This window comes from Ambystoma mexicanum, chromosome 6p (genome assembly GCF_040938575.1).
Source record: "Ambystoma mexicanum isolate Mex_15411 chromosome 6p, UKY_AmexF1_1, whole genome shotgun sequence".
Lineage (NCBI taxonomy): Eukaryota > Metazoa > Chordata > Amphibia > Caudata > Ambystomatidae > Ambystoma > Ambystoma mexicanum.
In genome coordinates this window covers 334,215,697-334,234,077 of record NC_090935.1, presented here as the reverse complement: position 1 = coordinate 334,234,077, position 18,381 = coordinate 334,215,697, and the positions used below count along the sequence as shown (strand labels likewise).

At 42.1% G+C, this 18,381-nt stretch overlaps 1 protein-coding gene across 1 annotated transcript in view; it reads left to right on the top strand.

Moving 5' to 3' along the window:
• Positions 1–18,381, top strand: part of ADAMTS12 (ADAM metallopeptidase with thrombospondin type 1 motif 12) — a 4,001,072-nt gene that overhangs the window by 2,185,244 nt on the left and 1,797,447 nt on the right. The window contains exon 6 of the mRNA XM_069627090.1: positions 11,341–11,465. Within this exon, the coding sequence (XP_069483191.1) occupies positions 11,341–11,465 (125 nt within the window). The remainder of the gene's footprint in view (positions 1–11,340; positions 11,466–18,381) is intronic.

The window sequence follows — 18,381 nt, the reverse complement described above, 5'->3', positions numbered from 1 at the left end:
CTGAATGGAAATGCACTGTAATTTCCCTGTTATTCTAGCCCCAATTGTGGTTTGAGGATTGAAGGGAGATTGCTAGGTTCAGTATTTGATGGCCCAGGTTCACTCGCGTGACTTAGCATTGCCAGCTGTTCACCTTTGATAGAATTTGCTCCATTCTTTCTCAAATAGTAATTGGTCATCCTGCTTTTTGATGTACATTTTTACTGGCATTGCCAACTCTGTAGTCAAATTGAAGGCTACTCATTCAACAATAATGACTAATCGCTTTAAAAAGTTCCCAGTCCAGCACAATGCACACAAAGATAATTAGTAGCTTGTGATGCTTGCTCACCCATACATCACGTCAATGTAGAAGGCGCCTTGACTGTGGATATTGTGTCCCGTGAAGCAAGCCAGCCACACCCTGCGCACCAAACACCACATTGGGTGCACTCTTGTCTTTGTCCACAGCATGTTCATTTTTATTGTGGACAACTGCAACCAACACATTCCGGGAGTGACCACTCCCCACCATATTTACTTTTAACCTTCTATGTTTGTCATATATGGGTCCGGTCACCTAATCCCTATTTTTGCTCCATCCTAAACTACCCTGCCTCTCTCTACTCAGACTTATGCACCTTTTTCCTTGGGCTCATCTAATAGGAGGTGGACACCTCAACGTATATTTGTCACTAGTGCCCACAATATATATAGATTTTGGCATGCCACCACAACTCATGGTCTTCTACTTTTTTGCACCCAACTTTTGACATTTAGACTTGGACGGTCAAGGATTGGGCAACCTACTTGCAAATCTTTTATGGTCGCATCCTATGTATACCTTATTACCATCTACCACAATGTTTTTCTGATCGCTAATTAGGAATCTTTTCGTTTTGTAAATTTCTCCCTGCCTGTATGGCCGGACGGTTACTCTATTTTGGACCTGACGTTACCCACCATCAACAATGGTAATGCATCTTTATATTTGCTATTCAACATATTTGTGTTCCCTTTGTGTGTTTTTTCCCAGTGTGATTGGCTCTTTTTCCATACTTTGGATGCAATGCTAATATTTGCTTTGCTTGCTTTGTTGTCTGATCTGTTTGATGGACCAAATACACACCACACTGTATGGGGCATACATTAACTGTTTTTCATTTACTCATGACTTTTGTTCTTATCATGATGTTATATATAATGGTATTATTATTATTTGTGTTCTATCAATGTACAGTTTTGCCTTGAAAAGGACCCGGAGTTGGGTCGAAGTACGTGTCGGCAGACCTGTTTCTAAATCACTTTAACATAAATATTACCTTGTTAACACAAGTTGTTGTAGATTCAACATCTTTTCTGCAAAATATTACATTGTGAAACTATCCCTACCTAATCTAGGTGTGCAATATTTGTGTTCCTCAAAAGAAACCTTTAAAAAACAGCGCACCCAGAAAGAGGAGCTACTCCCCGTTTTCCCTTAGTCTTGCAACATGGTTATTTGTCCTGAGCAGACCCTGTTATAGGTTAATTGTTGAGTCAGCTTCTGTTAACTTTCTTCAGGGAGTCAACCTTTTCCTGACACTCTAGTCTTAATGTGTCTAATTGGGCCTCATGGTCTACATTATTCTGTTGTTGGAGGACCAAGTCCTCTTTTATGTAATTTCCGGATTCTGCCACCAACTCTTGGCTCTTTTGTAATTCTTGTTCTGCTATTTTTAGTTCCGCCTCGATTTGAATTAATAGTTCAGATTGATTCTGCGCTAGAGTTTCATTTTCCTCATGCTTTTCCGCATCACTCCCATGTGGAGATACATGTAGGCTGTGATTCTGGCAACCTGATCCTCTTTAATTTTTGCGGTCATATATAATTCACTCAAAGCTTGGTGTAATAGGCCACTGTCCTGCGATGTAAACCAGGTTCATGGCGGTGATCTGTTGTGTTATTTCTTGTAGCCACACTTTTTCATCCTATTCTGGCCATTCACCTCTGACAAATAGCTTGTGCAGAAGGTGCTCTCTAGACATATTGATTTCTACTACAGTCATTTTGGACATGTTCTTTCTTTATTAATGTATTTATTTATGTAAGGGTATGCTGTATTCTATTGCTTTTCTGTCTATTTTGGGATTGATTTTAGTTTATGTTTTCTAGACACAGGCCTGGTACTAAGAGTGTTTGTGGGGGTCGCTTGTACAGTGTAACCCAGTATTCCCACCCCACAAAGTATCACTACCTTGCAGGTTAGTCGGCTGTGTTAGACTGTCATGGGTGGTAACCAAACTCAATCCCGGACGAGCCCCCAAATGTGTTAAGGATTTCAATCAGGCGACACACGCCTAGTATGCAGCGCACAACTGAAATGTTAATCTCTTTATATAAATTCAATATTGAGATGGCACACCACTCATATCACACACCCTTTTCAAATACCCAGGGTCACTATGGACCATGAACCAGGCTGGTTATTTTAAAATTCAAAAGAAATCATACACTTTTAATATGGGGCAGCAATCACCAATGGGGTGATAATTACAATGTGAATGTGAGCAAGGCACTGTGTTTAACCTTCTAGTGGAACATATACACAGCACAGTGGAATAGGAACACGTTTTGATTGAGAAAAGATAGCACCCAAGTTAGAATTTTCCGCTGCAATGTTTTCTCAACCCCAAATAATTAAATTCAGAAGGGATAGAAAGACACAGCAGGTAATCAAGAATAATAGACAGGAATTGGAATCCAAATATGACCTTCCTTCCCCAAATAAGAGAGAAAAACAGATTTCAAACCCCTTGCAATGTGATGAAATGACACTCGGACATGGACATATAAATAATGAATGTGTGTTAAGAACCTTGAAGCAAATACAATTCCTCACTAGAGCAACAATGCAACGACATTAACAAACACAAAGAATGGATTACCAAAAGCATACTTTTTGAAAATGAGTGCAAAGTTTAAAACCGATTGCAGCAAAATGACACGTTGGAAACTTTGCAATTTTTCAATTCCCACCTGAAATTACCCAAACAGTTTTTAAAATAAATGGTGAAATACACTGATTTGGAGTGCGTTTATTTGGCTGGGGAATAGTGCTATATTTCAGGTACAATATGGAAGTGAAAGTAAGTCTCTTGCTGCTAAATTGAGAGGGATAAGGAAGGTAGAGTGAGGTTTGTTTTTAGGAAAATAGAGCAGTGAAAAGAGGAATCGGTTTTAAAATTGAAAGGCAAATCTTACATAAACTAGATTTAATGGCTAAGAAAAGAGGAATGCCACCCGTGAATATAAAAGTTACACTGCAGTTGTAACCCTACACGCAGTGTACCCCTTTTCTTAAGGCAAAATTAATTTATTTAAACACAATATCATTAATGACTTAATAGGATCTATGCAAAGCAGAAATGCAGAGAAACGTGGCCCTAACACTAGAAATCAAGGGCAAGGTTGCACTGATAATTCTGACAGTTTTACAAGTTATCAGGATAAGGATAGGATGACTTGGAGTGGGCATAAGGACCAAGGAAAGACAAGGTGTACTAGGGGTTACTATGGGATGGTGAGTTATACTTACAGTCCACTTTTAGTTTGGGATTTTTGTACCGTCAATGGTTCTGTTCACTACACTGCAGCATGCCTGGAAAACAGTGGGGCAGTTCTGGTCACCGAATGGCACTTCTGGAATGGCAATTCTGGTCTCTGGATACTAAAGGTCAAGTGGATGGCAGTATGGCAGAATGGCAGCAGTTAATGGGCAGCAAGCCAGGCTGGTTTAGGATGCTTACCAAAATAATACCACAGCTTTCCCCTTTGGTTATTTGGGAATTTTAGTGGGATTTCAGATTTGAGGCCTTGCAGGAGCAGGATCAGCAATGCTTGGGTTTTGCAGTGGGCCCTGGAGTTAGGTCAGCAAAGCTTTGGCCTTGTAGTTGGGATCTGGAATCTGGATGGACAGAACATGAATGCAGCGCAGTAACATTAGGAAGAGTGTGTGTCTAGAGTCTTGTCAGGGACTCTTATTTATGAGGCATAGTGACATCACAGACTATATTGCAGGGCCGGCATGCCTCTAAACAACTCGATTGGATAGGGGTACTAGTCCCCGCCTCGCTCTAAACTGGTTGGATTTCCAGAAAATGGTGTCAGATTTATGATGTGAGTTATACACGTCCAAAAACCTCCCACAGTTATTTTACTAAAATCCAATTTTGCCACAAATGTACATTGATACAATTGCAACATCTTGGCAAATTATATACACAGGTTACATATGTTGTGCAGCATATAGCAGTCCAATCCACCAGTCCGGGAGACCTTGTTTTGCCCTTCTACCAGTTATTCGCAATTTTCAATGGGAATTATATTACTCAAAATTCTATTACTTTATACATGGGGGTGGATTATCATCAGAGATGTATGTATAAAAATTCACATTTGCAACATGGATGCTTTTCTAATATTCTGCAATACTTTGTCATTTCTGTCTACCATGTTTTAAAAGAAAGCCCAAAAAAATCATGTTTAAACTGTGAAAATCTTACATTTTTACAAAGTCTTGCTGCACCGATAAACAGTCTTTAAAGTGTATTTATAAAATAGTCTTTGGAGACAAATGGCAGTCCTTTGTCACTGGATATTTTTCTTTCTTCCTTCAGCTGCTACCAACTGTCAGGGTTTCTCAGCTGGATTGAAGGTGTATTGCCCCTTCACCCTTCAACCTTCCTTGCCTTGGGAGTTACATTGTCAGTGGGTTAGCCTAGCCTGGATTCTTTCCAACATAGTAATAATCATTTAGGTGTTAATAACTGCTGAGAGTTTATGGTGTGGCTCATTTCCTGAGGGGGGAAGCTTTTAGCTCTGCCATCTGGAATATCCTGTTTTTGAGAGCTTGCAAATCCAGCCCATGTGGTTTAAAATCTTTATTTGCTTATTTTGGGTTCTGAATTAAAACAAATTTGTGAAATAAAATAGCCCATATGTGCATCATCACCAAGATCACAACCCCTTTACATTGCTAAATAAAGCAAGCTTTCATTCAACAATGTACTTTTTAAATGGGCCATTTGTTTTCCTTTAGTTTGCAAAGGCCCATGTTGACATCTGTGGTGAAAAGCTAGCATTTCTTTCTTTAAATTCGGTTTTGCAGCTCCATCAGATTCCCACACTGTCTTTGCAGCTATAGTCATTTCCTTGAATGCAGGAGTTTTATCTGAAGCACAGATACATTGAAACTGACATAGCTCAGATAGTTAGATAGTTAGAGTCTCTTTGAACTGCTGAGCTTTGGATACTTTTGTAAAGAAATAAACGTGTGTTCCCGTGCCAGTGAAGTGAAGTTCTTTGTTGATTTCTTCCAGAGTGGATTGACAGGGCCTATCATTCAGAAATCATGCCTGGTTTTGCTGAAGCACAATGCGATATGCTGGGCATGGCAGTTTTTTTTTAAAATCACAGTGTTTGCAGAATGAACAGATGGAATTAGCGTCAAACCAGAATTCTTTTTAAATGGGAAACATCATTTTTAAGGGGGATTTTGTGGTTTTGCAGCAAAACAATGCTGCTTTTTCACTTTCTTCCTTTTGTATGTGTCAGAACACACTGGCACGCTCTTTCAGTGTGTCCCCTGGTTCCATCCTGCCCAATGTATGCGTGGCAAGAAGGTGCAGCCATCTTTTTGTTGATGCAAGATGCAGTTTTGAGGCCATGGCACTCACAGGAGCCAGCACAGCCATTTTGCTGTTTCTGTGCAAATGCAGTTTGGTGATGTGGGGAAATCCTGTTGAGTGGGTCATTATATCTCTCCTCCTTTCCCTTTCTCCCTTTTCCCTCTCTTCTGCCCCCTCCCCTTATTTTTTTCTATGCACTTACTCTATCAGAATTGTCCTTGGACCTAGTATGATAGCAACCATGTTTGTCTCCCCCCCTGCCCTTGCTTCCACCCCCCCAGCACTATCTGAAATGGCTTCAAGTCTATTACGATAGTCACTTGTTTTGTTCCTCTCCTTCCATCTTCCCATCACCTCTTGTAAATCTTCGGCTCTACCAGAAATGTTGTCAGGCCTAGTATGGTAGTCACTTGTCTGTTCCCATGTCCTTCCCACCCACTCTCTCCCTTCCTTATTCTCTGTCTTAGCTCTTGCAGTATCTGAAATGTCACCAGGCCGAGCACAACAGTTAATTTCACATTCTTTTTCTACGTTTCATTGTATTTTCCCATGTTCTCTCGCTTGCCTTGAAGCACTTTGAAACATGTTGTGTATACGGGCTATATAAACAAACTATCATATCATATCATATCAGCAGTTGTGAACATTCTGCTGCAAATTTTCGAGAAAAGGTATCCATTGAGAAAGCCATACCAAATGTATTCCTGAAGAGAAGATAATCTAATAGATGAGCTTCCTGGCGAAATAAAGAATTAAGTGAATATTCATATGTGAAAAAAGATTGCACGTGTGAAGAGCACTGCAGAAAATACAAGTCGTTCAATAAATGTACAGATGCAACAACACAAGTAGATTAAGTAATCATAGAAGCTGGCTATACGTAATGAATAGACTGCAGGTGGAGCGCCATTGTATAAAAACTGGACATCGGTGTCACAAATATAGTAAGCTTACACCTGTGGAAAGAAGAGCTGAAAGCTGTGTGGCAGCAAACCATTAGTGAATAACGTGGAAGAATCGAGAAGGGCTGTCTGGCCTGGTGTCAAGGCTGAAGCCGCCCAGACTGGTTATCTATTCCTCAAGGCAGTGAACTTGAGATGCTGAATCATCCCTTGTTAAGTTGCAAAGAAAGAACACCGTGAGTGCCAAGGTTTATGCATTCAAGACAATGAAATGGTGCAAAATGGGCCGAATTGCGGTCTCCTGTCACGTGAGTCAAGGATGGAAACAGAGTTGGGAATGCAGTCCCAGAATTATTATAGAGCATGCTCACACTCTCTTCTATTCCCAGAGATGATTATACATTGCAAGGCCTAGTTCAAAGAGAATCTGCATGGCAGAAGGCATGGGTGATGAGAGAGGTTAGGCTAATTGGGTGGGGAGGTAAAGTCAATTACACCTCCTGGCACCTGCTGTATGAGCTTACGTGCTGCTAGTGAACCAAATGTTCCAGACTGGCACAAGCGTGTCAACCAATTGGAGAGGGCCATATAACGAAGGACCTTATAGTTTGAGAGCAAATACTATACTGTGTACTTAATAATGATGAAGAATGACTTTCACTAGAGGTGGGCATAAGTGGTCCACGGACAGTAGATATCCAATAACAACCCAACCCCTCATAGAAAGTATACTTATATGTTCCCCTTGAACCTATCAAACCCCCCCATTGTTTTTTTTTTTATTATCCACGTAGTATGACGTCACATGTGACAAATTCTTAGTGTATTGGTGTGATTTTGTATGAAATGCTTCGAGAATGCTTGTGTGATGTCTGTTGTTACTCCCTGTTTTAGGCAATTGATATTAAAACAGAAAGCACTGCCATCGTATTGAGTTGGTTCGATTATTTGGTGTCAGAGTTACTCCGCAACCCATCCATTGCATTTGTGCTTCCAAAAGTGCTCTAACTCTCACTAATGTCAGGACTGTCGCGACTTGGGGCTAGCTAGCCTTTTGTGTGTAGCCACTGAGCTTATAGCCAGGGATACATAAAAAAAAAACTGGGGATATAGATCCCCACCGACCCACACCCCCCAAGCAATGCCTCTGTATGAAACATTAACACGACGGGGCCCATGCTAACATGATGGTGTAACTGAATGAGCGTAAAGTATGCTCCGAGCAAGCTCTTTGGCCTACTCCATGAAAAAGGAGGCACACCCGAGTGACCTGCAAACTGAGAAATATGTTCTGTCTTCTTCCCCCACATTAGTCCTTAAACTATTCCATGAACGGATAGTTTTTCGAGAACACATTATTAAAATAAACCAGACATGCAAAGAACTCCTAGAATACCAGGGGATCAGAAAAATGTGCAACTGAGCACACACTATTCAGCGACATGCTCAGGGGTGTGACCTTATGAACAATATTTGCATGGGATCTGAGATATTCTCAACAAGCTATGCTGTATACCAAACCAAAAAGGCGAGTGTGATGAGTTGATAAACTTCATTATGTAATTGTAATAGAAACAATAGCTATATTTTACTGGGACTGCTGTGTCTTTGCATCTTTTGTTACATTGCCTTATATTTACCGGATATATCTTAATGCCGCCTACAGAGCCAGTGTGTGGGGTGGCGGGGGTGTGTGTGTGTGTGTGTGTGTGTGTGTGTGTGTGTGTAATGTTTCTGAGGTAAATAGAGCATTTATCATAGTGCCAGAGAATACAATGTGGGGCCTTTTTTATAATGTGAAAATGCTCTGCCACTGTACTCCTGTGATAGGTTGGTCTAGCACAAACTGACAACTACTGGGTCCTATCACTTTTGCTCATGGGGAAACCAAGGCAGGCAGTGCCGAATGAAACCCTGTGGAGGCACCTAGGCAGTCGAAAAGTCGCCCCCTCACAAATTACCTCCTAATTTGTTTTTAATTTCCTGCACCACTTTATTTTGATCCCTTCTCACGGGTCCCCTAAAAGAAGTTGGGCCCATAGGCTGGTGCCTACTTGGCCTAATGTATAATCCAGCACTGAAGGCAGGCAACTCCCTGTCTACTGGGTTATACTGCCAGGAACATGTCTTAGCCAGAACATTTAGGGGTATAATTATGACAAGATTTTCCTTTAGCAGTGTGGGGGAACTGGTATAACTTGGATTGATCAGCGACATAATAATAGTCTAAATGAAAAACACATTTTGAAAGCCAGCACTGTTGACAAACTGGTTGCCACTTTTATCATCTAACTGTATTCCTTTCTTTACACCAATGTCTGACAAATACAAAGAACCAGAACTGATGTGTGTTCCAATGGAAGATACAAGAGTGTCTGCCTGTCCTGTGTGTGTGTGTGTATGTGTGTGTGTGTGTGTGTGTGTTTATTAGCTCATGCCATTCTGCTTTTTTCACAATAATGAAGTTTAATTTCCCCAATATAAATGCTACATGTTTGATAGATTTACAGGGTACAAGAGGCTGGAAGGAATATCTTAATGCTCGGCATTTGGACGGTCAGATATATATCATACCTCTGAACTTACCTACGTATTGTGGGTATCACCCACCGTGTACTCAGATCACACACACGGCATTCTCTATACTCATCCATTGATGTCAATTAGCTCTCACCTATCAGAAGCATTGTATTTCACCTGCCATGAAGTCTCAATACGTTGAGAGAGATGAACTCGACAGATGGACTGCATCGCAGACACGTCTGAACCCTCCATCCAGAGCTGGCTGCTCAGACAAGGGCAGTTGGCATCCGCAGATTTGTTGTTAATTGCTCCTCTCTATTTACTTATACTATAGGCTGGTTTTGAAGTAGAGAAATATATTGGCCCATGCCGTGCACACAACTTGACATGGGTAGTGTAGCTCAGTGGCAATGCCCAAGACGACGAAGAGCAACACAGGTTCGAATACAGGTGCCAGAATGCAAAGAAAACCCCATATCTGAACTGAATGGACTTCCCACATGTGACAATGGACAGCTTCCGTTATCTGTAGTATTTGCCTGACTAGGTGTAGGCCACAATTGGACTGATGGTGTGTGAAGCATTGAGTTATGTATTTATTTTGATGTTGAGCCTCCAGAGGGCCTACAAATCTAATAAAGACATGTAACTATGCTTCATGGCGGGTGTGAGTGATGTTTTTCAATTATAAATGATGAGTTGCAAGTAGCAGAATGCATGAAATGGGATGGAGAGCTGGATATCCTATTCACATCTGAACCAGAGCCAATTTGAGATGACACTATTGTCTGCTGTGTGCTGGTTAGATTATATATTAAGGTTGCTTATTTTTTTCATTATTTTGAATAAGCATGCAACTTGCTTTGCATTTTCTGGATAAACAGTGCAGCTTTTCAAAAAGTAATTATTTGTAGTAGGCAACTCTGCAACTTTTTAAAGGAATTCAATTGACCTCTTCAATCACAGATTCAACAATCATTTACTGTGGAGGCTTGACTTTACAATGTATATAGTCCATCACGTCCATTTTCCATGAATTCCTGGCTTCTCTGTTTCCTGTATCTGACAGTAGAGCTTTAAAGCACCGTTCTCAGGAATGGAGCCAGACAGGAGGTCTATTCCAGACAGTGTTGATCCCAACTCATACCTTCAGACCCGACTGGATCCTCTACATCCAAACACTGAGTAAACATTGGAGGGGAGCAACACCCGACATCCTCCCTGAATCTCCACCCTCGGGCATGCTATCAATCACTGAGCGAGTCTGAAGAGAATCATTGCAATGGGGACTTCACAGAACATTGTAAACTGAGGGATCCCATGCTCACCCAGGGACTTCTCCTTGTGAGGAGTAATTCTCCACCCTTGTTTTAAGGCCCAAAAAGGACAAGGACACACATATATCCCCATCACAGATGACTGTGCTGCATCATTCAGCAGTTCTGGTCTGCTCTTAGGCTGTATTGTTTTGTGAAAACACCAGTTGGGCTAATAAGTGATCTGTCCTTTCACCGAGTTTATTGGCCTTTACATGCACAGAAAATAACTGTGCATTCAAGCATCTCCTTTTAGAAGATTATTATTGCTCACTTCCTTAGGTTCATTACAATTACCCCCACTCTTCCTTTCCACTGCGGACTTCCCTGTAGGATCCTACCCTCTTAAGGTATCTTTGTCGATCAGTTGTATAACAAGGCACATCCTTTAGCCTTAGCCCAAATATCAAAACACCCATTTACAGGCACCACTTTGCAATTTCAAACATACTTTGTCTAGTCTCCCTCAAACCTCCAGACATACCACAAGGTCTCTGTGGCTGTCACTAGTAGATGGGCAAAGTTGTTCAAATTTCAAACAATTGAGTGTAGTGTGCATAGCCCTGAAGATATTGTAATAACTCTAAAACATCCATGAAAAACCATGTGTGAGGGTCATTCTTCTTGAGACACTCGTGTCCCACCACTTTTAATTTGACTTTGCAAAAGACCCAGTATACTGAAGGAACCATAAGAAGAATATTTTGAAACATGGATCATTGATCTCTCTACTCAAAATACAATCACTGTTCCACATGTTCTGAGTGTGTTTGACTTTTCAGGGCCATAGAAGAGAAGTTGAGAAATTTGAAATGTTAATTCAATAGGTTGGAAACATGATATATATATAGCATTCATTGAATTGTTCACCTCTAGAAAACATGCAGTCAATCATTACTAAGTGCTTTTGAATTTAACAAGTCGAACAACTTTCTATGTTTCTTCTTCAGCAAGGACTTAAAATAATCCATCATGCAGACCACACCTTGGCCAGTTTTTGTAAATGGCAGAAGAGCATAAACCCCAAAAGTGATACCCACCCAACACACCATGATGTGGCGGTGCTTCTTACCAGGTAATGAAGAATGTTGACTGTCAAATATGCGATGAACCCAATGACAAGTGTGGAAGAGCATTGACTAACTTTGCTTTGCAGCAGGTATGAGGGGGGGCATAATTTATCCCCCTGGGACTGGGTAAAAAAATAATGTGGACTGACCAATGGAAATTATAATTTTGCTTACAATAACTCGGAACAGGATTGATACACCTTTACACTAAAGCACATCATTAACAAATGTGTTCGATATATCATTGTTTAAAATGTATATTACATCCACAATCTGAATACTGCTGATTAAAAATTGGCATCTTAGGTGATTGGGGGCAACATTGACAAAGCATTGTCACAGGTGTCCTTGACTCTGAATGCTTGAATGCGCTTCCTCTAAATTGCAATTTAGGAATACTGTAGGCTTGCCCTAGGATTGTCTTCCAACCGGATTTTGTCTTTGTTTATTTTTCATGTTGGTTCTAGTTTCCCAGTTTACACCTACAGTCTGATTGATTGATTTATTTTGCATTTATAAAGCTCATGTCCAAAACGGAGCCGGGCAAAAAGTTGCATCTGGGCGCAGGTGAAATAACAGGAAAGACCAAAAAGCCAGCATTATTTGCACATTTAATTGAAAAGAGAGTCTAGAAGGGACTCATTTTTCCGGAGGTCATAGGGTAGAGCATTCCAAGCTCTTCGCCCTGCACAGGAGACACGTCTGTCGCCCCATGTCACAGATCTTGATGCGGTAACCACCAGTCGCTGTTGTCATGATGATCGAAGACAGCGATCCGAGTGATACGCAAAGATTTTTGAGACAAGATATCTGGGGCAGTCCTGTGGAGTCACTTAAAATTCAAACAGATGGACGTTCCTCTAAAAACTGGGAGATGTGTGAGCATCGGGTTAGTCTAAAAGCTGAATTCTGCGCAACCTGCAAACGCTGGATTTGCTTCTTTGATATTCCCATTAGAAGGGCATTTCAATAATCTAGCCTAGAATTAACCAGGGCACCGACAACCAGAGTGCAGTCTTTAGGTAAAATCAATGATAGCAAAGGTTTTACCAATCAAAGTTGGTAATATACAGATTTTACCATTTCGTTAACCTGCAGGTTGCAGCTTAGGTTTGCCTGTCACATACATCCGAGGTTCTTTACCTTTGTGGCAAATGATGTGGAGACCTCAAATAGTTCTGGGCAGGGCAGATATGTTGAAGTTTTAGCAAGTTTTTTCTTAAATCCAAGCAGAATAATCTCAGTTTTATTTGGATTTAGCTGGCGCTTGTTGTCTACCATCCAGCTCTTTATTTTACTGGCACATGCTAACACTCTTTTTGTTGAAAATATCCAACAGGCGGCGCATATACATTTTGAACAACAACAGCAACATTGATGAACCCTGGGGCACTCGACATTTAATTGAGAGAGAATTAGAGACAAAGGTCCCCAATTTAACCTGCTGAGATCGGTTGTTTGAGAAGGAGGTGAACCATTGCAATGATGCATTGGAAACCTGGGCCACTGCAGAAAGTCTTGAGATGAGAATCTCGAAGTCCTCTGTATTAAAGGCCACCGAGAGGTGCCCCATGACTAGCATGCTGATTTAACCCTAATTGACAGCCTTCAGGATGTCGCCCCAGACTGACAAAAGTGCCGTCTTGGTCCCGTGACCTGATCTAGAACCAGACTGATGTAGATCCAAAATCCCCCGGTCTTACAGCAAGACTTGTAGTTGTACAGTAACAATTTTCTCCAAGATTTTAGATAACCAGGATAGGCCTGCAAGGGGCGGTAATTAGCAAGTACCTTATGATCCAATGTATTTTATCTTTAATAGGGGTGTAAGATAGGACTTTTTTAATTCTGTTGGAGAGCACCCCAGAGTCAGGGAGGCATCACAACGGATAGCACCGTTACACTTACGGCTGCCACATGTTTTTGACCAAATAAGCAGGGATCAGATCTGTTACTTTTACAGTTTCTACTCTCTTTGGTACCAGGGAAACATATGACCTGACTCTGAGCTCTTCAATATAAACATTTGTAGTAAAAGGAAAGATAGAAGGAAACAGAAGAGGGGAATAGAGGAGGTTAACAGTGACAGCAAGTGAGGTAGAGATTGGAGAATAGATGGGGATAAGAAATATGGTGTTGAGGTGAAAACAAGTAGGTGAGAGGAGAGAGGAGCAGGAAATGAGCCATTATTGGGAGTACAGCGAGGTATAGTGCGAATTATGGCATGATACGTCAGAAAGAATGTAGGAAGAAGGGGATGGATTTTCAATGGATTTTCAATGGAAGTAAAGTAAGAGAGAGAGAGGGGAAGACAAACATTAGAAGAGAGAATGGAAGCAAAGGCGAGAGAAACAGAAGAGCAAAGGGAAAAAAAGGGGTGTGGACACAGAGATGAGGGAAGAGAGAACATGGGAACATTAAAAGAGGAAAAAGACAGAGAGAGACAAGTTGTGAGAAATAGAGACAGAGATATGGAAAAAAGGGACAACAAGAAAAACACACAGGATTAGAGAGGGAGACCAGGAAAGAGCTAGAAAAAGAGGAGGCAATAGGGAGTAGAGCGGCCCGGGAAGGAGGGAAATATGAGGGCAAAGGAGAGATATAGATAAATGAATAGACATAGGAGCGATAGAGACAGAGTGAGGGATGTTAAGCAATGAAGGGAGACACCAGTAGAAAAAAAGGAGGGGAAAGATAAATAATGGCAAGTCAGAACCACAAAGTGGGGTGAAAACTGAGTAACTAAAGAGGAGTGTCAAGTGTGAGAGTGAGCGAGAGAGAAAGGAAGTGAAAGAAAAGTGAGTAAGGTTGCAAGGAGTGGTTCGGAAGTGGCATTAGAAGTGAATACTATCCTTAATCATTTATTAAAAAAGGTCCTGACAGGTGGTATGGAATTTTATGTGGGTGGGGTTTAACCTATGGGAGATGTACCATACTGTAAACAAATGTGGTCCATCTCACTGCTGCGCAACCACATTGATTTAAGATAGTAAGGACAGCATGGTGTGTGGCTATTCCGTGAACGGGAAACATGGGGTGAAATAGCGCAGTCACTACTTACTTCCGCTGGAAGTGGTCATGAGAGCTGGCTAAAAATATCATTCAGATTTCAGAATAAGAGAGCTCTCGCCTTTCAAGTACTTCTTGAGCCACATCAATTGTGATGCCATGTCCTAGTTATTGTTTTCTGAAAAACCAGGGCAACTTCGGCTGTTGTGGGTTAAGATGCTGGTGTAAAAATTTTTAATCTCACTGTCAGATAAGATAAAATATGTTCCTTTAAAATGTTGCAACCTCTTTACCAATGCATGACTGGAGAGTGGGGTTATATGAATAAAAGCAAAGTGGATGTACGGTCCCATTCTTTAAGAAGGCTCAAAGAAGGCTCTCATCTGCCTACAAGCAAACATATTTACCTCGCCTCTATCCTTCCTCTCTCCCTCACTTCCTCTGCCTCCACTCTAGCACTTCACCCATCACAATCACATCCCGAGCCCCACCGGCCATACCGCCTGAGTGCACTTAAAAATGTCCAATATTTGTTGTCCTTAATCTATGCATTTCCACTATGCATTGTCCTCTGTGTCTGATTCATTTACATCACGCCAAAACCTGGTCAGAATGTCCCTAAAACTCACCCCATTGAAAGATTGTCACTGCTGACCATTACATCTGATTTCTTATCTAATGTACATTCTTTTGTAATGAAAAGAGCATGGTTCCTCCTGTATATTAAAACATACATACATAAATAAATATGATGAGGGGTTATTGCATCATTGCTTGGGTGTGCAATATGAGTGCTGCTATCTCTGTAAACTAGAATGGCCAAAGGAAAAGTCAGAACAACAATTAAATAAGTTTAACAGCCCTCACTCTGTCTCTATCAGTCTTATGTCTATTCATTCTCTACCTTCTGCAGTAAAGATTCACCTGGTGGTCATCTCACCAAGGTATGGCCAAACCCCACAGCTTGCATCACAGTGCCATTGGGAGTACCAGCTTATGATTCCACCAGATACACCGACCTCAGTACGAGGTTGGCAGTATTAGCCCTGCTAATTCTCTCAAATGCATTATTGTTACCCTAGTGGCAATGGCAATTCGCTGTGTGACTATGGGTTTTTGTTAGCCCCCATGCATAGGGAAGTAGTGGTATTACTGCCAACAGCATTACATTCAATTTTAGCCACGTTAATACCTTCACTCGGAAGCAGAAATCCGAATGTCCTATGGTTCACTAAAACCATAATCATCTGGAGTGGTAAAACGAGCAGTATTTGAAAATACCATCTGTTTCAACATTAACGCCATCCTCTTATGTTTTTAAGGTTTTTTTCTCTGAAGCTAATCATGAGCAATTGGTGATGAACCATTGGATTTCAAACCATTTGTAGGTCATGAACTGTATTTATGCAAAAGATGGAGCCCTTTCTTGTTAAGGCACTGCTTTTGAAATGTATAGCAGATATTTTACCTCTGATGAATTGTATCAATTATTCTTCACAAGTGTAGTTCAACCAAAATTAGTTTTTACAAACACAAGTTTAAAACTAATGACAAAATGTTCTCAAAACAGATAAAGCATTAAAAGGTTAAGAAGTTTCTAAACTTTAAAAGAGTCTCTACCACTGAAACTTCACACATATCTACCCCTTTCTCACCCTGATATTTGTCCATGCTTTCCAAACGTTGTGTCAAACTGCGAACGCAAGCTCCTCAACAGCTGTGCTAGAGGCCCACTCCATTGCCTCGTGCTTAGCATAGGTTTCAACTATTTGTCTCATGGGGCCACATAAAGAGGAAATAAGAACAGAACATGTACAAATGTCTCACTCAGTATACCACATACAAAACATAAGTCACTCGGGTTGGAACCTTTCCACCTTCCCATCTTGCAATCTTCCCAGCAAAGGTGCTGGACCCTAGTGGGGACCTCTTCATGCATTCCACACACACATGACTCTTTATTCCTCCTCTTACAGACTGACTGTCCTCCTCTCTTGCAACTCCCCTTCCTCTTTCTTCCCGCTCTCTCCCACTGTTCTGGTTCCTCCTCTCCTTAAAGGGGCTCTTTATTCACTCGCAACACCCCCCACCCACTTAACATGATACTTCCCGGGTTACATTTGCTCAATAAGCCGTGGGGTCTCTTTGTGGTTTGATGAGGCCTGCTCGGTTGTTCATGGGTCTTCCCCGCCTTTTCTCGTTGCAGTGTTTCATATGTCTCTTCGCTCTCTGTTTCCTCCATCTCGATCGCTGCCTCTTTCGTTGGTTCATATTTCTCTAGGTATAACTCGTGGAAGAGGGAGGCCTGTGGCATCATTTCACTGTGGTCTTTGTCGTGGTTGTCGCTGGTTGTTTGTCCCTTGTTGCTAGGATGGGATCTGTGCAGTCCGTCCTTTCTTTGGCTTTCCTTGTCTCTCCCGTCTCTTGTTCAGGCATATAGTCCTTCACATGGGTGACTCCAAATGATCTGTAGTGGATGTTGAAGAAGGTGCGCTGTAAGATAGCTGAACCGGCTGTGTCCTATGGTGGGACTCTGTATCATGTGGATGGTGGTGGGTATTCTGCGGTGTCCCTTGGTTGGGTTGCAGCGGGGTTGTTCTTTTGGTTGTGCCGGCTGCGCCATTCCCCATTGGAATACATGTGCTTGGGACCTGCCCAGAGGTTATGCTTCCACTCTGGTTTGAGAGCGTTGCTTGTTGTTGCCGTTGTTGTGGCTTCTGCGCCCCCTCCCCATTTTTGCATCTCGTAAGGTCTTCGGTGGTTTGAATCCAGGTGGAGTGGGTGTTCATTTTTGGGTGGACTGGCCCTCATGACGGCAGTCTGTGCCACCAGCAGTATCAGGTATCTCTCTTTCGGTGGCAGTGCCTGGATCCTCCTGTGTATAGACCGGGCGTCAGGCCCTCTTGATGAGTCAGGACCTCTAGCCGGGCTTTTTTGGCCACAACGCTGGCATCTCCGTCCGATGGCCGTACATGGTCTTCTGTGTGGGACCTCCCATCCACACCTGTGGCATTGCCTCTAGTTCAGGGTTTGGTGGCATGGGTTTCTGAGTCCTCGTCTTCTCCTTTGTCTTGTAGGTCTAGGTTATCCCGGTTGTCCTGCAGTGAGGGCCGCAATGTAGTCACTTTGGTTTTTATTTTCAATGGTGGCTGACTGTGTGTGTTAACTCGCTCATACGGTCTTGCCAGGGTGAGTATCTTTTGTAGGGAGAGGGGCCTTTTGAGAAGGTGTTTCCTGAGTGATGATGAGGTACACCCTTCTATTATCCTCAGTCGTATTGCCTCCTCATCATTGAAGTTGCCGAAGTGGCAGCTGCTTATTTTCTGCTGGAGATAGATGACAAACTCATCAATGGACTCATGTAGAAGCTGCACGTGTTGATTGGATGCATAGCGTTCATAGTCCTTGTTGGTGTGTATAATTAGCTTGTCATTGACTGCCACGAGGAGGCGTTGGTATGTGTTCCTTTTTTGCGTGGGGATTGTTTTTGTGATTCCTTTGATTTCTCATCCTGCTAAATTGGTGAATATGGCTACATTGATTGGCGGGTCATGATCCCCTATTGCCCCCATGAAGTCCTCAAACTCTTTAACCCATTCTTCCCACTATTGGCTTTGATCATGGTGCAGGTGGAGGGTGAACGGGTCGGGCCATCATAGGAGCGGGGCTCCATATTGGTAAGGGCACGTGCTCCTGTGTTGGCAGCTTGTGGTGTCAGGTCTCCCATCTCATTGAGGCCTTGTGTTGTCTGGTCTTGTGTATGGTGTAGTTCGCGGGTGTGGCTAGTGGCGTCACTTATCTGTTTTATCCAGACAGTTGGTTGTTAGTAGGTCAGCAGGCCTTGTGTGGCATTTTGGGCCACCTGCGGAGGTGGGCAATGTCTGTGGTCTTGTAAGTAGACTTGTGTGTTCT